General features: G+C 51.0%; 1 protein-coding gene across 7 annotated transcripts; it reads right to left on the bottom strand.

Moving 5' to 3' along the window:
* Window positions 1-203: 203 nt before the first annotated feature.
* MSANTD2 (Myb/SANT DNA binding domain containing 2) lies at window positions 204-23288 on the bottom strand. Of its 7 annotated transcripts, none has more exons than XM_072884614.1 (5): window positions 22755-23288; window positions 10543-10587; window positions 9655-9913; window positions 7781-7841; window positions 204-1718 (listed from the first exon to the last, which is right to left on the bottom strand). In XM_072884614.1, exons 1-5 carry the CDS (start codon window positions 23262-23264, stop codon window positions 866-868), a joined length of 1728 nt encoding a protein of 575 aa, XP_072740715.1. In that variant the 5' UTR covers window positions 23265-23288; the 3' UTR covers window positions 204-865. The 7 variants fall into 7 exon arrangements, 6 of the variants coding, with proteins under 6 accessions (XP_072740715.1, XP_072740716.1, XP_072740717.1 ...); XM_072884616.1 differs by lacking the exon at window positions 204-1718 and adding an exon at window positions 1783-7631; XR_012045914.1 differs by lacking the exons at window positions 204-1718; window positions 7781-7841 and adding exons at window positions 11242-11324; window positions 12925-13116 and having other exon boundaries at window positions 9836-9913.
* Window positions 23289-24954: the final 1666 nt, after the last annotated feature.

The raw sequence follows: 24954 nt of genomic DNA, 5'->3' as shown, positions 1-24954 counted from the left end.
CCCAAAACCCCCTTCCCCATCTCACAGCTTTGATTGTATCCATAAGCATGGTTCGACACCAAAAAAAAATAATATATATATATATTTCCCAGCTGCCAGGTTATTCTCACGAAGAGGCTAACTAGAACTCAAAAAAACCCCCAAAACAAAACGACAACAACAACAACAACAACAAAAAAAAACCCCAAAGAAAAAGAAAAATAAAAAGGCCAGGAATTATTTTAATGTTAAAAAAATAAAATAAAATAAAAGCGGATATGGCATCGCTACTAGTAAAGTGGAATACATCACAGAAACCAAAGTCTTTTTGCAGGCAACACTGTTCGGAGAGAGGAGAACACTTGACGGGTGAAAAAAGTGAAGTTCTAAATTATATACAATAGTATCTAAGGGTGGTTTTGAAAAACAGTCTCCTTTAACGTGATTCAAGGTTTAACTTGCCGTTATCTATTGCTTATTTATTCAGATCCGTAATAACACTTAAGAGAGAGACGGATGCGTAAAAATGAGACACCGTGGAATAAAGAAAAACCAAAAAAACCAGCTTTTCGTATGAAAACGCCACGTGTACGCACTTGTCCGATGTGGAATGTACCTACAGTCGTTGCACGGGCCGGGGGCTTCTCCTCGCCACGCCGCTCCGGTAGGAAAACCGGCCGGTCCGTCCGGCAAGAGAGCCGGGACGGGCTCGCTCGCTGGGGATGGGCTCGTGGAAAGCGCCCCGCAAGCCTCTTATCACCCCAAAACTCGTTTCCAGGCGGAAAAGTCCGACTTGCCCGGCTGTGAACGGACAGGATCCGAAAGCGTCTGGTAGCGAGATGGAAAAAAAGGGGCCGAAAGCCCTAATCCTTATGAAGGACGAGACTCAGTTGTTAAATTTTAAGGGGTATCCGATGGCTTTTTCCAGGCACTCTACCAAAGAGCCGGCGGAAAGAAAATCCCTCTCCACTTCCACAAATTTGATGTAGATGGATTTGGGCGACACGCCGGGCTCTACGACGCAGTTCTGAGATAAAAAGGCGTTGATCCCGACCCAATCTTTGCTGAAGGTTTTGGTGTTTGCCTGAAAGTGTAAAAACAGGCACTGCTGGAGAGTCCGGACCTCGGCGATGCCGAGGTAACAGTAGATAATCCGGGCGGATTCCATATCCACCCGGAGGGAGGCTTGCGGCGAAGGGACCTCCAGCTCCCCTTGAGTCTCATTGCCGGGATCGGGCCCCCTGTGCTCGGCGAGAGGGGAGGGGGGTTTCTCGTGGCACTCTTCGTAACCGATGGCGTACAAGCCGGGGCTTTTGGGGATCCCTCCCGGTAATAAATACTGAACGACGTTTCCTCCGGTGGGTTTGGAGTGAGCGATGGGTATCCAGTCGATCTCCATGTGCAGCTCGAGGCACCTGGCTTCGCTGATGGTGATCTCCAGGAATTTGTAATAAACGTTTTTCCAGTTCATTTTCTGCACTCTGGTCATGATAACCCGACCCTCGGGTTTTTCCGAGTTGAAATATTCCCGGAGCCGCTTGCCGAGGGGTACCTGCGAGCTGATCTCCGCGTAGTGGTAACGAATATCCTCCTTCCAGCGGGTGTTGTAACCGATGCCAAAAATGGCCAGTTTGTTAGAAAGATGGAGCCTGGAGAAGTCCGTCCAGCTCTGAAACAGCTCCCACTTCAACTGGACCGACTCCAAAATTTGCATAATGTTCTGCATGACGTCGCGCTTCCTGGAAATTAAAAAACACGGAGAGAAGGATAAAGGCATCAGTAAACGGGAGCTGCAAAGCCATCCCGGCGAACGCACCGACCTTCGGAAAATATTAATCCCTTCCAGCTTTCGTGGCTGCTTTTTAGGTGGGGGGCATTTTGTTACGATATATGCTCTATATTAGGTGAGTTCACGGATTACGACGCCACACTGATAGGGGTTTTTTTTTAATTAATCTCAGCAAAACCAAAGAAAAACCCAACCCAAACTCCTTCCAATATCTCAGGCAAACTACAATCTCGGCTGGAAATGAGAGTTCATGCAAAAAGCGCTGCAGGAGGCAAGCCGGTAAAGAAAGCGAGAGCTGATAAATCCCCAAGTTCAGCTTCCGAGGAAAGATTTCTGCTCTTACCAACTCCCCAAAAACCAGGGGTGGAAATGTCCTGCTCCTACCTGGACCTGGACTGCAAGGAAACGCGTCTCTGGTGCCGCTAAATAGACGCAAACTCAGTTACCGGGTTATTCTTTACGGCCGTGCGTTGCCATCGGCACGCGGTCCGTCGCAGGCGACCGGAGCCGCATCCCTAAGTTGCAACCGCCACTCAAAACACTTCCACCTCGTCATTACTCCAAAATTAACGCCAGAGAACGGGGCTGCAATTATAAAAAACACAAAGCAAGCGCCAAGCCGCTCCGAAAGGCTCGGTCCCAGCACTGGATCAGAAACACGGCTCAAGGGACCGACCCCACGGAGGAGAAGACGCCGGTGAAGATGACCGGCGTCCGGACACAACCGATGCCATAACCCGCAGCGCGATGGACAGCAGAAACCTCTCTGGATATCCAAGAAAGAAATCCCCGCGTTTCCAAAGATTTCTTCTCGCTCCCGGTAACGCCGCCGGCATCAAAGCGTGTTTCCCCAGCGGGGATTTACACTTCGCTAAGCGATCAGGAGAGAGCATTCGCGTGCGCCTGAAGCGAGCTGGAACAGCTTCCTCCAGGATGAATGAGACGCTTGGGGCATAATTAGCTCGTAGGGAGGAACGACTCATTTTCGGAGTTATTGTTCTATAATCAAAGCCGTAGGAAGATAACGCCACTCGTTTGGCAACGGAGAAATCTCTCTCGGTCCAACCAACGGGATGTAAAAGCTCGCTCCACGCAGCTCTCTTCCCTTTTATCTGCTGCGCTGCATCTGTACGGCTGAACCGCCATCGCATGGGGGTCACCGCATCCCCAAGAGGATCTTTCCTCCTCCCACGTCCCACCAGGAGAACACGCTGCTGCTTTAGCCCCTGCTCCAAGTGACACCGGTTTTCTTCGGCGGGGCACGCGTGGACTTCCTTCCTCTTGTGGGCTCCTTCGCTGCGTTCACGAAGATCACCTGAACTCCCTAAAATCAGCCTTTCCCAACAGCTGCCCGGTGGAGTTAGGGCGTGAGGCTGGTGAGGGACACGGAGGTCTTGAAGCAAGAGCAGATACGACATCCCACCAACGGCGCAAGGATACGCCCGGGGTTGAGATGCCGGCAGTTGTGTTTCTGCCCAATAAATCCCCATGTGGATCGGAAAGTCTCTTTTTCCACCATATTGATAAAAGGGTGCAAAGAAAAAGGGTTTGGCAACTGCTGACCCTTTCCACGGTGCTGGAGAGGTCCAACCTCACGACCTCTCATCTCAAAAAATCCACTTTCGTAGGTGTAAATATAATGCACGTGATTTTTGGGAAGGTTCTCCAAGCACTGGTTGTCCTTTAGGCCACCTGATGCCTCCAGGGCAGGCTGAAGGCACTGGGCTGGGGACCACAGAGCACTGCATCGAGCAGCTTGACGCACACCAGCTCTGCAAGCCTCAGGTGGGGTGTCCAAGCCCCCCAAGACCAGGTCTGAGCAATCCAGGCTGAGATTCCACACTCCTCACGGTGACGGGAGGGACCGTATCCATCAGCACACCGCCGATCTTAACCATCTAGCAGCAGCAACCACGGCAGAAGATTCCCGGATAGACCTGAAAAGGCACTTTGGCAAGGGCATCTCCGCCACGGTCAGAGCCTAACTGAGTTTCTAGAGCACCAAGGAGGGGACCTGCTTGGCAAAACAGAGCTGTGTTCGAGCCAGGGGCTTTCAAAAACTCCCGTTGCTTATTTTAAGTTCCTTCTGAGGAGTCATTCCCACGTCCCCCTGCCTAGCAGCAAAGGAGAAGGCGAGGAGAGAAACACCGTACAAGAAAAACACGTATTTACCCCAAATCCGTTTATATTTACATACAAACACCGCGGCGATACAAGTCTGGACTGTTTCAAAGCTTCTTTACAGCTTCTCTGATGCTTCTTCAGATGCTGAGCAGCACAGCATGGCTACGCTTGGAAATTGTCTTTTTTTTAGGCTTTTGGAAGGGGAAAGTCACCTTCAGGGGACGAGGGGACCAGACAGACAAGGGGACCCGGTAAGCGCTGGCTCGGCCCAGGGCTGTTTCACCGCTGTTATACACTCATTCGACTCCAGACAGACAGCTGAGCTCAATTTAAAGCAAGCAGTCCCATCCAAACCCAACAGGAGAAAGCAGCGTGGGTAGATTTTCATTCAACAGTGGAGGAACAGAGCTAAGAACCAAAAAAAAAAAAAAAAGCCCCCACCTTTATTAATTACACTATAAATACGCTCACTAAGTTTAGTTCGGCAAAAAATAGAGCTGAAGCTCTGGTGAAAAAAAAATTAGTCACTCAAAACTGCTCCTGCTGGGAAGAGGAATAATTTCACTAGAGATGATCTCCAGCAGCACCTCGCGTATGAGAGAGGAGAAGGGCTTTCCATGGAGGGAATCCATCGCTTCGAGCACACAGGGAAAAAGAAATGTTAAAAAGCTCTGCTTTTCGGTTTTAGCATCTCCTCTTCCCGCTTACACCAGGACTCGACGGCTCGGCAGCCGCCCCGCTGAGCTTCACCCCTTCCCAGGCTCTATCCGGCATCTCTGCGACTCATCCAAGCAGAGGCAGAAGCAGTAAGAGTCAAATTGTTACTATTATTTATTTTTCAGTAGAAAAATCTGAGCTAGCAGAGGGTTTACCCTGCGTCAGCACTGTGTGTCACAGAGCAATCTCATTTTTCATCTGCAGAAGGTGCCCTAGAGCTGGATTTTACCCTATCGTCAAACCATGACCTCCGCGCTGGAGACCGGCCATCTGCATTTCTTTCTCCTCGGAAGCTTTTGCAATTCAAATGAGGAAAGATGCGAGATGAGACGTGGTGTGAAGTCGTTCTAAGGCACTGTTTCCAAACAAAAGCAGACTTCAAAGAGGCCGAAACAGCTGGTTTCAGTGAAGGACCCAGCTCCCCAGGCTTGTTCTAGTTCATCTTCACAAAGCCCGCAGTGAATAAAACCGCCCCTCAAATACATTTAAAATAGCAGAACAGAGTCTTAAGTAGCGTTTCACTTTTCAAAACGGTTTATTTGGAGGCAGCAGCGTGCCAAGGGGATGCAACAGCAGAGCCGACGCGGGGAAGGAGAGTCCAGCTGATGGAGCACGGGAGCCGGACACAGCTTACCTCTCGCTCTTCGCTTCCTACGCCGCCAAAAATAAGGCAATCCAGGAAACACAGGAAGTCCTCATATGTCTTTGGAGGCCAGTTATTTACTACCTGAAGCTAAGAGAGGCAGCGCTGTCCGTGCTAACGTGCTGTGCGGCTTGCTCAGAGATAGCAGGCGTTGGGTTTGTTGGTGCACGATCAGGTCTCGGCGCTGGCCGGGCTGGCAGGAGCAGCCGAACCCCTCACAGGCAGCAGGAGCAACGTGAGCTCCCTCCCTTTCTGCAGGTTTGCGGTCAGTCGATAGCGACAGCGGATTCACACGTGTGTGTTTTATCAGGAAAAGAAGAGCCAGAATAAATTCCAGTGCTCCGAGAGCTCCATGATACGTTTCCTACAGCAAGCATCTTAGCGGCTCTCTCCCACCCTCTCTGCTAGGAAAATAGTGTCATGGTGCACATCTGCTCCCGTGGTTTTCGGCAAGCTGCTTAGCTCCAAAAAATCCTTCCAAAAATCCTTCCAAAATCCCAGGGGAGGGAAAGGGATAAACAAAGACAAGATTTTTAGCAATACACATGCTTATAGTCCAGCATCGCCACACCGTAATTTCTCCGGGTCCAAAATCGCAGCACAAGGTTCAGCAAAGAATCTGAATGCACTGCCGCTCCCTCCGATTTTATTGAGATTATTTCTGCTGGCAAGCTGCACGTGACCAAGAACGCAGACGAACTGAAGCCCTACCTTCTTTGAAGTAAGTGATACGTATTTTAAAACGCTGGCCAAAGAGGTGAAAAAAGTTTGGCATCTATTTATCATCTGCAGATGTTAAGAATAGACGCAATTCTATTTTTTTGAAGATAATAAATACATACCCAGCTTATCTTTGTATCAGCCACGCTTCTCCTGACTGCTTTTAATCTACGAAGTCAGTTTAAAAGTTTTTGCTCTCATAGTGGGGGGGGAAAAAAGTAATTTTCAGCAAATCTGTGTTGGAAGATGCTTTGTGCTTCCGCTGAGCATGGAAGATGGGTTTATCACCCACACGCTTCACAAAACGCCCGAGAGTTCAGAGCCTTCTGTGCATTTTAGAGGGAACTTGGGGGGGGGGCGGGGGGGAAACGACCACAAAACTCTGCAAAGTCTAATCTGCCAAATCTAATCCAGCCAGCCATCCACACAACAAAACCTGGAAGAGAAGATTCAGGCAGTCCGAGCCTCCACCTCTGAAAATACAGGATTATTTTCAATGCAATTCCCTAAAGCACGCCTTGAAAGGTAAGATTATCCCACAACAGTCCTAAAAAACTGTTCAAAGAGGCGATAATCATGTTTACACTGAAAAAAGCTATTTTTTTCCAGGTCATCCTTGAGTCACTAAACTGAATTTGCTCCACGTTAAGAAAGAAGTCACCTTTGGGTACCGTGAAAATCCACCTGAAGTGAGGAGTTTGACGAAGCTAGGTCATTACAATGGAAGCTTTTTAAAAATTATTTTTATTTTTTTAGGTTTTGGAGGATTTTTTTCCTTTAGTTACAGTAAAAAGCCTCTGTTGTATTACTAACCAGGGATGCTACGTATACAGTAGCCGTATACAGTGCCGATGACTTCCTACCCTACAGAAGCTCATTTTCCAGCATAGGAAATACCAGCTTGACTTCAGATGACACTACGAGTCACTGGCGGGGGAGCTCGTGCGTGGAACCCACCCAGAAGGGTCTGCGAGCCAATTTGGATGGCTCGCTCCCATCGCAGACAGATCTACAACCACCCTCTGGGTTTTAAAACCCTGAAGGTTGGAAGAAAGGAGCCCTGGTCTGAGTAAATACGGCACAATTCCTTTGATTTTTTCGAAACGTTCTGTGTTATTCTTGGCGAGGCAAGGGAGATTCACATGCTCAAAGCATTCGAAACGCTCCAGTACTCGTCAGATTAAACCGATCCAAAAGGTTACAAGTCAGCTCTGGAAAGTTATAAAATAATAATAATAAAAAAAAAATCACAAGCTTTGGCATGCCTTCCCACCAAGGAGGGGAAATGCATGAACTTTCCTTGCAAGCATTACTCACACCAAGCCAACAGCACACACTACTACCGGGGTGCTGCGTCCCTCTTCTCACTCTTTCTTTCCTCCACTCCTCCTATATTCTCTTTTTTTCCTTATGTCCAAAGGGGCAAACTTCAGGCAGATGGGAAAAAAAAAAAAACCAACCCAGATTACAAATAGATCCACGAGTTTGGCCTCATGTCACGATACCCGCAGCCTGCCCACGCACATCCCTAAGGAATCTGATGTCTATTTTATCCGCGTTTTAAGTCCTTGCATTCATGTAGTAAGTCTTGTTTCGCCTGCTGAGTGATGCAGCCAAGAAGAGACAGAGTTGTGAAGCTTTTCAGATGTTCTGAGGTAACTGGAATAATGCATAAAGCAGATTCAACTGTATGAATAGTCTTGCACAATGTATTTATAATTATAATCAGAAGTTTCAAATATCCTCCCCTCCTGCACAACATCCCCAAGGAAACACATTCCAGGGTAAAACATTCATAAATTACTTACTGCGTGTCTTCTGAAGATTCCTGTTTTATCTTTAATGTTCTTTTTGTGGTAGGCATTTCATCTGAAAGGTAAAATTCCAACACATAATTATATTTTAAATAACATTCCTGGGACTGCCCTTTTTTTTTTTTTAAGGCTGAAATTAACAAAAAATTTAAAAAAAATTAAATCTCATTTGCTTTCTAAGCCAGGCAATCCGCTAAGTTCTGCACGAGACGGCTCCACTTCCTAAATCCTCCGTAACTGAATATTATTGCTTTTTGCTTGGAAGCGATGTGATCAGTTATGATCTGAATCTGTCTCTGCAAGTGCAAAACCTTTGAAGGACAAGACTACAATTCCCACTATTAAATCACCAATCAATTTAATTGCAACCGACATTGTTAAAAAAAAAAAAGGAAAAAGAAAGAAAAAAAGGCTATTCTGCTTTCAGTGGCAGACTTGAAGAGCAAGCACCAGAACGAATGCATCTGTATTCCATTTGGATGTTGTGTGCTAAGTGCTTTTCTCATAACTTCTCTGAACGTTCAGAATATCGTCAGCCCAAGCGCACACAAACCTCTCCAATGCGGCTGAAGGAAAACGGTGACAAACCAGGAGACCGCAGTTTGACTCCCCAGAATGAGTCAACCTAGATAGAATTAGCCATCGTTTACATACGTTTTGTAACCCGCCGTCTTCTCCCCACCGTTTCTCTCCCACATATTTCTGACTTTTAAATCCCCCGGGGAAGAAGTCTGAGAGAAACGGAATGCGGTTAACAGCCAGCTTGCAAATTTTAATGTTAAACTGCGATTTAAGCCTCTTTCAAAGCATCCCAACTCACCAGTCCCCTGAACACAGATGCGTACAGATACGTGACTGCCTCTCCCCTCCCTGTTTCAGCCTACAAATCACGAGGGGAAAACCACCCCATCACACCGAGAGCCTTTAGCCAATTCACCTTCCAACTACCGCTTCGCTTGGGTCTCCACTGAATTTGATCGACGTAAAGTTTCTGCCGTGAAAACAACCCCCTTGCTCAGCCAAGGGAGGAACGCGCACCCGTAAGATCGGTGGCTCAAGAGATATAAATACACTTAAAGAAACCCACTTCTTCACAAAACTGCTCGGAGTGGCGTGCATTTTCCATCAAGAATGTGGTACCGTGCTCCGTTTGACAAAGTTCAATACGCCACAGGCAACAACCAAATCTCCAAATTAATTAATATATTGATTCTTATGCAGACACACCAATAATTCAGGCAAGAAAAGCATGTGGAGGAGCTCGGTTTAGGTCTCAATCCTGGAATGTGAGCGTGCTTGCTTTTTTTTTTATTTAAAAAAGGCCATACATCTGGATATAAGCATACTTATATATTTAAAACAAACATACCAGTTAGGGTATGTAGGAAGAAGGAGCAACATTTATTAATAGCAGCGGTCCGAAGTCCTGTTCGTAATTTAAGTGCCCGGTGTTTGAACGGTAACCCACGGGCTCAGCTGGTGCCCAAGGACCTCCAAAGGAGGGTACCACTGAAAGGGAAAATATCTCCCTGATCCCACGAGGGGAAGCAGAACTGAGCAGGGAAGGAGACACAGGGAACATGTTGCCACCTCCTCCTCCACTGTTTCTGGCCCTTCTTTCCTCTTGCTAGGCTCTTTAAACTCAAGTCCTGATCCTAAAATACCTCGGGAACCACGGTTTGCTTTTGAGGAGGAACTGGGGAATTTCTTTCCCTTTTCTCCCCAAGGTCATCAGGTGTTTAGCATCTAGAGCACGTTATGTCCGAAACATGGAAGCTGGTACTGAGATACGTATGTGTGAGAGAGGAATGAGCGCAGAGCACAGGTAAAACCAGAGGACGGAGATGTGCCAAGACGGGATTTCTTACCCAACTCCTGTTCGCCGGTCTGGTAGCAATGAAGATCCTGACTGTGGTTTCCCCAGTCCTCTTGCGAATACTCCTCCATCGTGCTGCCGTCCGACTCCAGCTCCTGGTACAAGCCGCTGCTGTTGATGAGGACGGGCTGGCAGGGCTGGGAGTCCCATCCTCCCTGCCCAAACACCTGCTCCAGCTGTTCGAACGTGTAGCTGCTTTTCCTCTTCCCAACTCCATGCTCCTTCACGCGGCTGTAGCACCTGCGAAGGGTCTAAGACAGAAAAACGCACGTTAATCAGGCGGCGGCGGGTTGGAAGAGCACACATTCACTTGCAGACAGTTACACGGCTGCTAGGCAGAGTTTAGGGTTGGTTTTTTTTTTATTTCTGCTGATCAGTATTTGCCCCACGCTCACGGGCTAAATGCAATGCTCCCAAATTAATCTACGCCCGCCAGGAAGCATTGTACGTATCTGACGTTCCGGCTGCAGCGATTTAGCGTTAACATCTACGACACAGGACAAAGTTGCGTAGCAGCGACAGGTTCATCAGATTTAACTCGGGCGATTTATTCTCTTCCCCACTTCACAAAAAAAAAAAATCCCCAGATCTGCTATGTAACATTGGGGGGGGGGGGGGAATAAATAAAAATACCAAGAGACCCCCAGTCAGAGATACCAACGAGCCAAGAAAATGCACACCTACTACGAGGAGGAGAAAGCAGAGCTGGTGTTGTGCCCACAGCTTGGAGAAGGTGAAGCGGGGAGAAGAGAGAAAGGAAAAGAGAAAGAAGAGTCCCCCAAAGCAAAGACGGTCCAACCTTCCTTACTGTGGTAAGAAGACACAAGGTACAAAATGTATATGCCTAAGCTATTCAGCTAGGAAAATATATATTACTTACATATTTTGCATTCCTTACTAACTCACTCTGTCTCTTGTGAAGCTGCTGAAATTTAAAAGAGGTCAAATCAATAATGCTCCAAATTCCCAGACTTCGATATCAAGCATTAAGTAAGAAACAATACTAAGGCGGCTCTGTCTAATAAGTCTTTAAAACACTGCTGAGGCCGAAACCTCCCAGACAGACAGATGCAAAACCCTGGTCCACTTTTGGTGATCCCTTTAGCATCCCGCACTGACGGCCGAGCCAGCGCATCAGGCTCGCTGCGTGACAGCGAGGCAAAGCTGTATAAACCTACGATTTCCGTCCACATTTCCCCCCTAATCTCGAGCAACACACAACTACTTGGGGGTAAAAAAAACCAACCTCTTGAGCATCCCTCAATGTGGTTTTAATTCTACTCTACACTTGAAAGATAATGATGTGCCCCAGGTTTGCTGGTTCTTGATGGTTTTTGGATTGGTAGAGTGCTAGAAAACATTTTTTTTCATATTAAATTTATTTGATTGCTCAGGTTCCAGCTTGAATGGCAAAGCCACCTCTGGAGTTCAAAAGAGGCATTAATTTGGGAAGAGCTAGTCCTGCCGCCTTGCTTTCTGGAGGAGAACTGTAAGGGACTTTCAAGCACACATCATTGCAAAAACCGCTTGTTTTTTCCCCCAAAAGGAACCTTTACATCTCCAGAAAGCTCAAACCTACCTAATGCTCCTCATATACTGGTTTAACAGCATCAGCGGGAAAGGAATACATTTCTAACCAGTTTCCTCGTGATATTCAGAGCCCTGGGGGCAGAAGCAAAACTGCTAAGCAGCAAGTCAGTTTTACCCGGCTGTTTCAAAGAACAAAACACACACAAAAAGAACACAAAATAGAATAAATAATAATTTAAAAAAACCCCCAACATATAAACACACAGGCAGCAATAAGCACCAGAGTTATTCAGTGGTTTAAGGTGGAACCCTGCCCAATTTTGCCTTCGCTACCTCTTGGGATAAACGGGCAGATCCTCTTTGGGTGGACACCAGCAAATTTTAAGTTTCCGTCTGCAAGCGGGGTAGAAAATAACCGGCTACGTCAACCTGGAACCAAAGACCCGGCCAAGAAACCTGTTAATATTCACTGGAGGAAGATTGGGTTCCCTAGGGCTGGGGGTACAGAGCTAAATTTGGTTGCTAAAATTCAGCAACAAGAACGCCTTGGGAACATCGAGGCAGTTTTAAGCGGTCCGGTTTGCCCGGCTTGCCTTTCAGAGGAAAAGCACATTGGAGGATGCATCACCCAGCTTTTTCACTCCAATTTCTCTCCTTTCAGCTCAAATCTCACCGAGTGATATGGGCAAACTCTCGTTTCACACCCAGACTCTTTCCAAAATCCACCCAAGTCAGATTTTTTGAAATATATTTCCCAAACCCCAGTTCTTACATCTGCCCCGGCTTATCTATCGGAGTTTTAGAGCCATCGCAGATTTAGAGCCTCTAGCTGATTTTATTAGCAGTCTTTAAGCTAAACAAACCGTCTCCAGCGCAGTTAACCAAAAACATCAATACCCTCGGCCAAACCCTCTTGGGAACGCTCGACATGCGCAGCCACTCGCTCTATTTTAAGCGTGTGCTTCAAACAACTCTTCCTACCGATGGAGTTATTGAGTATCTCACACTGGGTAGGTAGCCTAGTAGTAATTACCTGTTTCGTTCAGGCTGCACACTGGCTTATTTTGCCATGAAAATAAGTTAGTATCTAGTCACTGGAGACTACTACAAGAATTAAAGGGAGCAACGCAAAAAGGGAGGCAAAAATAAATGAGCAATACTCTCATTGCTCATTACTCTTGCAAGTCAAGAGTACTTTTGAGGTTACTGCCTCGATGCTTCTGGACCTGGCTGCGCAAGCCACCTTTTACCTCTGCTTCTGGCAACAGATAATCTAAAATTTGAGTGAGATAAGCTAAAATTTGGTGCTTTCAAAAGCACCAGAAGGCCCGTGGCCAAGCAGGTGGTGGCTCCTCGGTCTTGTTTCCTGGAGAATCAAGACTCCTGCTAGCTCTTCCTTCTCGGAGGCATTCCCCGGCTTCTCCAACGGCCAGTCCCTACCACTTTTCTAAGTGATGTTCACCTCCGAATAACACGGGTCAGCTCCGTTTCACAGATGCCCACAGGCTTCTGCGCGGCAGGGGTGAGGTGGACCAGACCGATGGCTCTCCCTCTGCAGCTGCCCGCACGTCCCACAACAATTTTCTTCAGAGACCCTGGTAAGACCTAAACAATTGCTCAGACTTTAGGAAACCTCCCCGGGACGTTTTATAGCACTCAATGGTTCCGATACTTTTCTCCCAGCAGGTTATTCTGATGGCCAAGATTTAAGATCGAGGTTTTTCTTACGCACCTCCTCTACTCCTCTCGGTGTCCAGCTCAACTCCTGCTCCGTGGTTCCTAAAGTGCACATACATATATTGATACAGATAGACAAGAAACCAGTAAATTTAGGACAAGTAACTGAAAACAGACCTGATAACTGCCCAGTGACTGCACAGACTGGAAGAGACCGAGGCTTTTGCTTATTGTTCTGCAACACTGCCTGCAATACGAAGACAGATTATCCCCGCTTAATTTACAATTATGAAATCCAAAGGAGGAGACAGTCAAAAAGCTCAGCGTGGATCTTCCCACCATTTCTAACTTACGAGCCCTCACCTTCTCTACAAGTGAAGCCACAGGAGAACCGATCACTCTGCAGGAACTGCAGCATGACGGTCAGAAACACTGGTCAGAAAAGCCTTAGGAAGCGACTCTGAGGAAGGCTGTAGACACAGTCCTCGTCCCAGCAAAAAAATACGATGAGGAAGAACCACACCACATTGAGCTTTTTATGTATAACCCCAGAGACGGCCCAACACAAGAAACTCCAGATCCCTGATCTGAGACGTACTCTTACTCAGCGAGACGCTACGGGCTCCGCAGAGCAGTTAGGTGGCCTGCAGGCGTGTTCACATTAATCTATTTAAGTCTATTAAATGATAGCAGCTGGCCTAGAAGGGGTCCCGATGGCACAGAGCAGCACTTAGCACAACGTTCAGCTCCGAAGATGCTTAACGGGAGAGAGGAGCTCTTGGCTTTATGTCCCGAATTAAGAACGGCAGTATCAAATAGCTTCCTTCCTCTTTGTGCCAGGATACTCGCAAGCAACATGAGATGTAACTACACTGGGACAAAAGAAAGGGCTTTTGAAACCTGGAGTGGCTGTAGAGCACGTAGGGATGACCAGCACAGTGAAAGCTCTTGAAATCTTCATTCCTGAGTTGGTTGGTGGGCCACAAGGAAACAGAACTGTCTACAGTAGTCTGATAGCTCTGCTCAACTCGCTAGCTCATGAACTTTTAGCTTAAAAGGTGTGTGCAAGGCAGGACAGCATGAGACTTACATGGGATATCGCCACAGGAAGCCCTTTTTCTGTGGTCCATCCAGAATAAAAGGAGAAGACAGAGCACCTTAAACTCTCAAGAGAGCCATACACCACTGCAGAAAGGTAGCTGACGACTTCGACGTGTCTCCGACACGAGACACCAAGTCGTAACGCTCCTCCGCAAAACACGAGCAGCCTCGTGCACACCTGCCCTTAAAACTTCGCAGGCGTGCACTGCAGGAGCTGCCGCGGACCGGTCTGCAGAGGCTCCAGCCCCACAGGTGGCTGCACATCTGCCGCACGCCGGCAGTCAAAATAAATCATGCTTTGCACCGAAAAGCGAAGCCTCGATCGTATCCCGGTGTGCCCGAACGCACAGGGACTTCCTGAAGGATTTGGCTCTGGCCCAAAGGTCTCCGGTACGGAACACGGAAAGCGATGGGAATGTCCCGAGAGGAGAAGGGTGGCAAGGGGGAACAGAGACAAGCTGATCACCTGATGGAGATAGGAACCAGAGATCTCTTTGGACAATGACTTGAAGAAGCAAAGTCACCCTAGAAGACACAGACAAGGGATGTCAAGTAAGGCACGTGTTTTTAAGTGGGGTTAGTTAGCCAGAGCTAGAACCTAACAAAAAACCGCAGCGGATTTTCCACCACTGCCGATTTCTAAATCACAATTAAATATATTTTAAAAGATAAGCTCTTGCCTGGACAGGAATTATTTACAGAAGCGCTACAGCCAATTGCAGAGGTCAGCCTAGATGAGGCAGGACTTTGCCAGCGACCAAGAGGGAACGAAGCTGGGGTATAACGAGGCGCAGCCCGGCCGGGTGAGGAAGTCATGCAGGGATACGCAGTGCCAGGAGACGATGAACTGCCCCGCAGCGGCAGCGGGCTACACCTCGCGTCTCAAAATAGCCACCTGCGAAGATGCTCCATCGGCTGCTGCTATTAGAGAGCTGAGAATAAAATTATTCATACCCTTCTCAGGGATTTGATGCTAATCGGGCTAGACATCTAGAGAGAAGAAACTCTCCAGTACTGCCTGTGGAAAGGCAGATGGCTGGGCACCTCCATCTCCCGACGTGCTGAGCTCCTGGTTTAAGACAGCACTGGAGGAAAAGAAGAGTAACTAGTTAGAGCCGGAGAAGGCAGACCAGCAAAACCCTCTGCTGTGCCCATACCCACCACAGCCAACGACTTTTGGCTCTGTAAAGAGTTTAGACGGGACGGATGGTGTGGATTTAGGATTTAGCGGTGGTCTTGGTAGTGTTAGGTTTATTGTTGGACTCGATGATCTTAAAGGTCTTTTCCAACCTACACGATTCCGTGTGTGATGCGTCCTACAGACAGAGCTCAGCTTGCAGAGACGCACGAGTAAGGTTCAACCTACTCCTGGCATGACCTGCTCAAAACCAGCGTTTAAACCCCCTCATTACTTACTTTAGAGCAACGAAGGCCACGCTTGAGTAGACTTGCCTTCGGAAACACGCTCATTCCTAAAAGCAAACTTGAAGTTTCACATATCCGCTGCGATCAAGACAAACATCTTTATGCCACCCACAAAGCCTGCCTTTCAAGGAAAGCCCAAAGTGCAGCAGTCTGGACCAAAGAGGTCCGAGATGTACTCAAGAGGTCCCATCTCTGCTATCAGCAAGCCACGAGAGACCACACAGATTCAAATCCCTCCTGGTTCTCGCTCTCAAATGAATGGGCAGAGCGAGGCCACAAGCCCCCCCGGAAGACGAAGAGCAGCACAAACCCTCCCGCAGGTGGGAGGAAAAACGCTCCTCTCCAAAACAAGCTTCAGCCGAGCGGCAGAAAGCTCAATGCGGGTGGCACCACGGGAGAAACTTCTCCCGTAGTTCAGAAAGCTAAAAAACTTTATGGACAACACCATCCTAGCAGCGTGTCGTTGCCCATCCAGGGCCGGGTGTCTCTAGAGGAAGGTCCATGCCACTTGCTTTCAGCTGCGTTGAGAAAAGTTTCTCAGTGGAGAGCAATATCTAAATCTGTGGGAAAAGCTGGAAATAAAATACCAAAGGTGGCTTTAACTCCAGTTTTCACCAGGACCAGCGGTCAAGGGTTGGTAACTGGTGAGACCACAGCAGTCCGCAGAGCGTCACCTACTTGGCCCCCAAATTTATAGACTTAGCAGGATGGAGCGTAGCCGGGAAGAGTAATGAAAGCAAATCCGCCCCCACACCGGTGCTTGAAGCTGTACGCTCTCATACCAGCTTCATTCTGCCGAGCGTTTCAGGTGCATCCAGTTGCTTTTAAAATAAATACAAATCCACAACCAACCCTCCAGCACCTCCTGCATCACTGCCACTGCCGCTCTTTCCTGACGTCAAAGGAGCCTCTGCAATAACCGATGCCAACGGGATGCCCAAAATTTCCACCTGCCTGCGTGTGCTGGCTAAGGGCAAGTGATAAAAATCAGAAGGAGGATTTTTAACACCTTCCCAAGTCCTCCATAGTCAAGGAGCACAACAGGGCAAAACTGCATGCTCCCAAACTGAGATTTAATGTTCACAAATCTCCCAAACTGAGATTTAATGTTCAAGTTTAGCAAGTTTGTCCTTCAGCAATGAGTTCCTGGCCATCAGCTGTTTCTGTCTCAACAGGATAACCTGCCGGCTCGCTCCCAGCTCCCTCTGGGAATCATTTTGCGCCCATGCAATGAGCGGTGGATGACCCAGGTACTCCAGAACAACCAGACCAGAGTATTACAGACTCACAACACGGCTGCAGAAGCCACTGGACAGTAAAGACCCTGCGGCACATGCAAAGCAAGAGAGATTCCTACCGGCACGACACCGCTCTGCAGATACCCCGGCCGAAGAGATTGGAGGGAGCTGCTCTGCAAGAGGGTTCACTCCACGTGACGCTCTCCTCCCAGAGATGGTCCTCAACTGCAGCCCCACAATACATCCAAGAAGGAGTAAAACAAATAAATCTGTTCTTTGTCACTGAAGAGTTTATTTTTTCCAGCTTATAAACGTCAACAGAAAGTTGCTCTCACCTACCGGGGCCCGAGAGATCCTCCAGCGAGAAACTGGGCTGCTGGAGAGGATTCAAGGAACGACAAGAAACGACTCAGCCTGGAAAACCCGGCGTATCTGAATCTATTTAAGCCAAAGAAAGATCCGGAGGTAACTTGAACACCGCCTGCACACATCGCAGCTGGTAGAGCTACCCGGACAAGGATCTGGGCCTGAGATAACAAATACAAGATAAAGATAAAATGCACTCAAAAGAAAGAGAAGGCAAAGCTGTTTTGAAGGTGGACAGTTGGCTGGCTGCTACAAAATGTACCGATGCTCCATCATCTGAGATCTTCAAATTAAAAGACAGCCGCTCTGCTCAAGGTTATTGGACCTAACGATGAAATGCTGGGTGAAATCCAATCTCCCGTATCACGCAGGAGGTCAAACTAGATTACGGCAAGTGTGGCTTCTGAGATAGGCTAGTTAGCGCAGCTTTTCATTCCTTAAAAACAACTTCACGTAAGATTTAAAAATAGATCGTTTACATCGTAAAGCAGCTAAAACCACAGCCCCATGACAAATAAGTCCCTGTCGTCATCGCTTTACATATAGCTTAAAGCAAGAGAACACCGACGGCTGATATTCAGGCATAATTTTTCATTCTTTCCCGTTTCATGTGGGTTCGCGGCATTCGCTTCTCCCCTTTGTGTCTACATTCTCTCTGAGTGTTTAACCAGCGTCTTCCTTTGAAAAATAAATTACACACTTAGCGGACAACCACAACCCAGCAGAAACCTCCAGTCACCCATCCGGGGTGAGAAAGGGGTCGCTACATACAGAAAATCCAACACCAGGGGAGCGGGTTTGCGATCGGCAGCGGGACTCGTGAATTCCTGCAGCCTGGAGTTAGATGTTGGAGCTGCTCCTCTGAATAAATGGCTTGGCACCGACTCCGGGGAGAGACGAACAAATTTCAGTGGCTTTCTTGCAAAATAAAAGCAGAACCCGCATTTCCACGGTAGCTGAAGAAATGACATGTTAAAAATGCCCCCGAATTCATTGTAACAGTCTCCCGCTGCTGAACGGCAACTTTTAAGGAGGGATTTCTTTCTGCTTGACAAAGGCTCGCTAGCTGCCACTGCAGCCAGTGAATTTCTAGCACAGAAATGCTCTCGCAGCTCGGCCAAGCAAAGCGCCGACAGGAGAGCGAGTCTTTGATTCCACCTTCGATGAAGAAAGATGCGTGCAACAGAAGCAGACATTCTTCCGCAGATTTAAAAAATGCATAAGATCCAGTGTTGAAAAAAACACCTGGAGCACGTTATTTTAAGAACACTCCTTTAAAATAAAACGCGCCTTTATTGCCTGAAAATTACCCTTGACTCACACAGCTCTGCACTGGGCAGCAGCAACTGTAAAACCTGAGCTCACCTGCATTTTCCCAGGGCATCCCCCTACCTTGCAGCCACGCGCAAAGGCTGGAAGAGGATGAAACGATGATGTCCCAGCGTATTACCCGATGGAAAGCAATCTCAAAGAATATATACTGGATACGTCGGCTTTTGGCCTTATACGGCAACTTCAGGGCATGAGGGGACGGCTTGTTTTCTGTGCTTAAAGGCACTCGAGTTAACAGCTAACCTCCTGCTCTCTGGCTGAAACAACGTCGCCAGGCGAAGGGCACAAAACCAGCACGCAAATCCGGAAAGGGTTTTGCCAAATATTCCATCACCTGCCTTAAAACACCAGAGCTAAGGTCAAACCTTAAAACTTCCAGGCTCTCCACGCGCTGCTGCAGAGAGGTGATGAGTTTCAGGATACACAAACCAGGCTAAATCCTTGACCGTGAACGTACTTAGGAAATAGGAGTAGTTCTGGATGAAAAGCACGTGCGCTTTAGTAAATGACTCTTAACGAGAGCTACGCGTCGTACGGACATTCAGAATATATTACTAAATAAGCAAGGATTAAGGATACAACAGGATGAGGAAACTACAGAGCACAAGACAGCTTTTTCAGGAACCCAACAGGCAAAAATCGAGACGTTTCAATCCTCCTGCAGCTCCCGATTGCAAAACCCACCAATCCACCGACCTCAGAGCCACAAAGTCGGATTCAAGGTCTCTTTCCAAAGGAAGGAACCAGGAAAAGCTGCTGGAACGGTTACGTGTGAATCCCTAAATTTGAAACAGACACTTCCAGAGTGGCTCAAACCCAACAGCGGTCTCGTTCCCAGCTTGCAGGCCAGCACTGCTTATGTGCAGAAAAGCATATGCAGATGTTAAGAGACAGACGAAAATCTGAACCGGGACCTTACTTTGCATCCTGTTTGAATTAGGAGAGAATGCATCTATGCGACACAACTGGAAAACTTTCTTCTTCGGAATTGACTTTTTCCTTTCCAGCTCATTTCTAACTCGCTCGTCAAGATCTGGCCGAGTCCAGGAAAGGCAGGTGTCCTGACGAAAGCCAGTATTGAGTTCTTATCTAAAACGCATTTATAAAATAAGTTGAATCCGATATGTTTTAAGCACGATTTACATTTATAATACATCAGCAAATCCGCACGCTACTCTCCCTTGATGGGCATTAAGTCAAAGTATATAAAATCATGGCAATATGGAGCATTATGGATAATAAATGGAAGAGGGAGCCAAGTGCTCCATCATCACCATCTCCCCGGCTCTGCTTTCAGCTCAGAGAGCCGATAGTGGAGGACTACAAAATGCCTGTGAGCTTCCCTTGTTCCGGTCGTCCTACTCTGTCTTAACGGTGACTTCAGGCATTGACCCCTCCACACCCAGGAGCGATTTTCACTCTCAGTCGAGCATTAAAGAGTCGAGCAGCCGATTCCACCTGGTCTTCTAGAAAAATTGGGATTTTAAGGTTGGCGGCGGCTACCGCAACGATCTCAATAATCCCCGTAACAAAGTCAGCTCTCGGCTCTCACGAGAAACCCCAGCTTTCGATGAGTGCTTGTTTCACAGCCATCCTAGTGAAAAACCTACTGCGAACCTGAAGGCTTTGGAAAAAGCCACATTTTTGCGCCTCCAGATGACTGCACCGACGAAGATCCTCGCGGTGGGGATCCAGGATATGCAAAAGCTCAGGCAACAGCACGACGGGTGTCGGGCGCTGGACACAACTGATGCCGAACGGCTGTTCTTCACCCGGCAGACAGCCCGAGGAGAGGCCAACCTGTGAATGACTACTGGCACAGGACAGCACGTGGATGGAAAGCGGACAATCCCCTTCCAGCCGGACCTTTCAACCAGACGTTACGGTATCGAAGAAGAGTCCGCCCCGACGTATCGCGTGTTGATCCAGAAACATCTAACAGGTCTGTCAAGAGCTGCTCTCGGAGCCATTGCAAGGTGATAAATTGCCTTGTGCTCTTTTATTGCCTCTACGCTGTTTGATACGTATGTGATGTGTGGTTTCTTTCAAGCTTGAACACGTCAGGGGCAAAGATGTGTTCAAGCATCACTTCTTAAGGGAAAGGGGGAGAAGTCCTCCTCCGCAAGAAGCTCACAAACCGCTGGGAGGATAGGATCTTCCAGTGGTCACCAAAACGCTTGCTCTGGCCCTGAAGCAGCCACAACTCGCCAGCAGCTCCATCCAAAACCATCGTCTGAAGCCAAACAGCCCATTCTGGGCTGCTTTAATAGCGAGACTTCTCCTTACAACCTGCTTAGCATCCCCCAAAGCATTAATGGCTGCAGAGCCTGAGGCCAAAATTGGGGTAGCGGTCCTCTACAGCCACTGCATGAACTCTCACCACAACACGAAACCATCGGAGTCGCAGACAAAGCCAAACCGCCACAAGTAACTCTGCCATCGTGCATCAGCCTCTGGCAAAGCCCGAAGTTTTGCAGAAGAACCGATTTAAGCAATCGGCACCTTGAAAGCCGCCGAGAAAACGGGGGACTCAAAGAGGTTTCATGGTGCAGCAACGTTCCTCTCAAAAAACATTTGGCTGCGCTCAAGGGAAATAAATCGCTGAGCAGCAAATACACGGAGTCAACGAGATAACACGAGGAAAATACATTAAGAAATTAAAACGGCCAGAGGAAGGAGGGTTGCTTCGTTTTGACCACCTACTTTCAGAGACGAAGGCTGTTCTAATTACCAGGGATTGAAGGGCGAGTCTCTCACTTATTCCCAAGCATCCTCGATACTGCAGAATCCCTTATTTCACATATTTTGCAAATCAAAGGCGGCCCGGGCACATAAACCTGGAGAATCCCAGCCTAGCTGGGCTGGCACAGCTGTATTTTATGGATGAGAAGAGGAACAGAGAAACAAACAGCCTCTTGATCCCTAGCAATGACAAGATGTTACTTTTTTAATCAATCGACGTTTTAAGCAGCTGCACGGGTGGCCTAATGGGTCATGAAAGGGGAAAATAAAAGCCGGAGGGAGCTCGGAGAGTTCAATTCGCCCTTCCAAGCTTCATTCACGTTTATAAACTGAACCCCCGCAGCGATTCCCACCCCATCCACGGCCCCTCCAAATATCTCCTCTTCATAAAAGTGGGATGCGCGGAGCGGCTGCTCCCAAGCCGGACACCAAACCCAACCTTTCCCTTTTCCCCAGGGAATGATGCAACTGGGAAGATCCCTCTTTAAAACCTGCCGCCAGAGGAAACGCAGCCCAACTATTAAAGAGCACGCAGCACTCTCTGGTGCGAGCCAGGGGATGATGTTGTACCCCGTAAAGCAACTCCAAAGCAAAGGAGGGAGCCACCAGTGCAAGAGGGCAACCGGAGCCTGAGCCACCCCTCGTTACTGGAGTAACTGGGAGCCCTCTTTTCCCGTGGGGGCTTGAGGGAGCAGCTAGAGCCACCCCCTGACAGCCAGAAGATGCTGGAGGACACATAAAGGGACTGAGTCAACCCACCCAGGGCCACGGTGCCCACCCACCACACTTGGGGCCAAAGGAGGCAACCCAGGGGATGCGGTGCCCCAAAAACCCAGGGGAAAGGATGCTGCTGGGGGCTGACCACGCGAGGGGACACGAACGGCTGGGACGCTGTGTCGTCCCCGTCACTCAGGACCAAAAGATGCTGCCGCAGCCCACCCACGCAAGGGGAACTGAGTGGCTGAACCCAAAGGATGCAGCACCCGGGTCTGAAAGATGCTGCTGGAGGCTGCGGGTGTGAGGGCTGAACCCACAGGACGTGGCACCCAGCCTGCTGCGGGCTAGGAGATGCCAAGTGGGTGCTGCCGGGAGCCAGGTGGCTGAGCCCAGGGAGCAGGGTGCCTCACACCCAGGGGCAAAGGATGGGCTGAGCCCAGGGGACGCCCACAGCTGGGGCCAGAGAATGGTCCGGAAAGCTGCCTGCATGGGGAGAGCCTGACGGGGTGATCCCAGGGGACCGGGTGCCTCGCACTCAGGGCCACAGGATGCTCTGGAAAGCTGCCGGCATGGAGAGCCCCCGAAAGGCTGAGCCCAGGGGACGCGGTGCCCCCAAAGCCAAGGCCAAAGGATGGGCTGAGCCCAGGGGGTGCCCACAGCCAGGACCAAAGGATGCTGCAGGGGAGATCCCGAAGGGATCGAGCTCCGGGGACGCGATGCCCCCACGCCCCGGGCCAAAGGACGGGCCGAGCCCTGGGGACGCAACGACCCCGCGCCCAGGGCCAAAGGATGCTCCAGAGAACGGCTCGCACGGGGAGACCCTGCGGGGTCTGCCCCCCACCCCAGGGCCAAAAGACGCCCCGGGAGACCGCCCACCCGCAGGCCGGCGGGCGGCTGAGCCCGGGGCCACCTGGTCCGGCCCTCCCCTCCCCGGGGACGAGCCGCCCGCCCCCCGCGGGGGTACCTTGATGCGCTCCCGGCACTGGGAGGGGGTGCGCTCGTAGCCCAGCTCGGCCAGGGCGCGGGAGACGCGCTCGTACATGGCGGGCCCGGGGGCCTTGCTGCCGAAGACGGTGCCGGCGCCCTCCAGCTGCTGGTACCGCGCCTCCACCAGCCGCTCGTTGCCCCAGACGGCGATCAGCGCGTTGGTCTCCGCCGGCGTCCAGGACATCCCCCGGCAAGCGGCGGCGGCGGCGGCGGCGGCGGCGCCGCCCGGCGAGAAGGAGACGGAGGGCGAGGCCCCGCCGCGGCCCCCCGCCCCGCCGCCGCCGCCGCCCCCCAGCCCGGCCCCGCCGGCTGCCGGCCCCGGCCCCGGGCCGAGGGGGGAGGCGCCGCTGGGGGTGGAGGGGTCGGAGAGGCTGGGGTTGCCGTCGCTCAGCGCTCCCGGCGAGCCCGGCGACAGCACCTCCATCTTGGGGATCTTCAGCGGCGGCTCGGCGGCCGGGAGCTGCGAGGAGCCGCAGGACGCCGCCATATTGGAGATGCCGGACCGAGCGGGCGGAAGTGACGGGGGGCTCCCCCGGCGGGAGGGACTTCCGGCAGCCCCGCGGAGGGGCGGTGGCGGCGGGGGTGGGGGAAGAGCACGTGCCGCCGCCGCCGGGGGCGCGGTCAAAGAGGGAGGCGTGGTCACCGCCGGGGAGAGCGGCTGCGGGGGCGTGGCTCGGCGCGAAGGGGGCGTGTTCGCGGCGCGTAGGGGCGGGGAGTGCCGCAAGGGGGCGTGGCCGCGCGAGGGGGTGTGGGAGCCGCCAAAGGGGGCGTGGCCATGAGAAAGTGGGCGTGGGCAAGGAGGGAGGCGGGACGGGGCTGTCCGGATGGGGCGGGGCTTCGCGGAAGGAGGCGTGGCCAGGGCCGGGGGAGGGGAGGGGGGTCGGGGCTCGGCTCACGGGGTGAGGGCCCGGGCAGTGGGCGTGGCTCCCGCGAGTGGGCGTGGCTCCGGCAGGGGGCGTGGCTCCGGGACCCCTCACAGGCCGAGTCCCCCCAGCCCCCACGGGGCAGAGACACCCCAAACCCTTCCTAACCCTGGGGCTGGGCACCCCCCATTTGTTGGGGCTGAGCCCACAGACTGGGGCTGAGCCTCCCCCATGCATTGGGGCTGAGCACCCCCAAATATCCCGATCGAGCATCCCCCTCTTACTGGGGCTGAGCACCCCCAAACGGGGCTGAGCACCCCCAAAATCCCGATCGAGCATCCCCCTCTTACTGGGGCTGAGCACCCCCAAAATCCCAATCGAGCATCCCCTTCTTATTGGGGCTGAGCACCCCCAAACGGGGCTGAGCACCCCCAAATATCCCGATCGAGCATCCCCCTCTTACTGGGGCTGGGCACCCCCATTTATTGGGGCTGAGCACCCCCAAACGGGGCTGAGCACCCCCAAAATCCCGATCGAGCATCCCCCTTATACTGGGGCTGGGCACCCCCCATTTACTGGGGCTGAGCACCCCCAAACGGGGCTGAGCACCCCCAAAATCCCAATCGAGCATCCCCCTTATACTGGGGCTGGGCACCCCCCATTTATTGGGGCTGAGCACCCCCAAACATCGGGGCTGAGCCTCCCGCATGCATCGGGGCTGAGCACCCCCACGTACGGGGTCTCAGCATCCCCCCAAACCAGGGCTGAGCACCCCCCGCCCCGCGCCTGGGCACCCCCAGATGGCGGGGGGGGCTCCCCTCATTTTCGGGGGACCAAGACCCCCTCATTTTCGGGGGACCAGGGCGCACGGCAGTCGCTGCCCCCCACCCCGCTGCCCGCCGCGGCCCCTCGCCCGCCGGGGTCCCAATTAACGGGGCTGGGCCGGGGGGGCCCTGATTGATGAGCTTTGGGGGCCGCTAACGAGGGGAGGGGGCCTGGCCCAGCTGCGCCCCAACTCTTCGCTGAGCCAAGCCTAAGGAGCGGCGGGAGCCTCGCCCTGGCCGGACCCCCGCCCAAAACCCCCGCTACCCCCCCCGAGGTTTCGGGGTCCCGGTCAGGATTGGCGTGGCTCGCCCAGGCTTGTTAATTAAACGCTTTAATTGGTTAAACAAATGGGGGGGCTGCCCGCTCCTGCCTGCTCCTGCCTGCTCCTGCCTGCTCTTGCCTGCTCTTGCCTGCTCCTGCCCCCTCCTGCCCGCTCCTGCCCCCTCCTGCCCGCTCCTACCCCCTCCTGCCCCCTCCTGCCTGCTCCTA

The sequence above is a fragment of the Ciconia boyciana genome, chromosome 20 (genome assembly GCF_034638445.1).
Source record: "Ciconia boyciana chromosome 20, ASM3463844v1, whole genome shotgun sequence".
Lineage (NCBI taxonomy): Eukaryota > Metazoa > Chordata > Aves > Ciconiiformes > Ciconiidae > Ciconia > Ciconia boyciana.
Note: the sequence above shows the minus strand (reverse complement) of the source record. Positions and strands in the feature narration are given on the sequence as shown.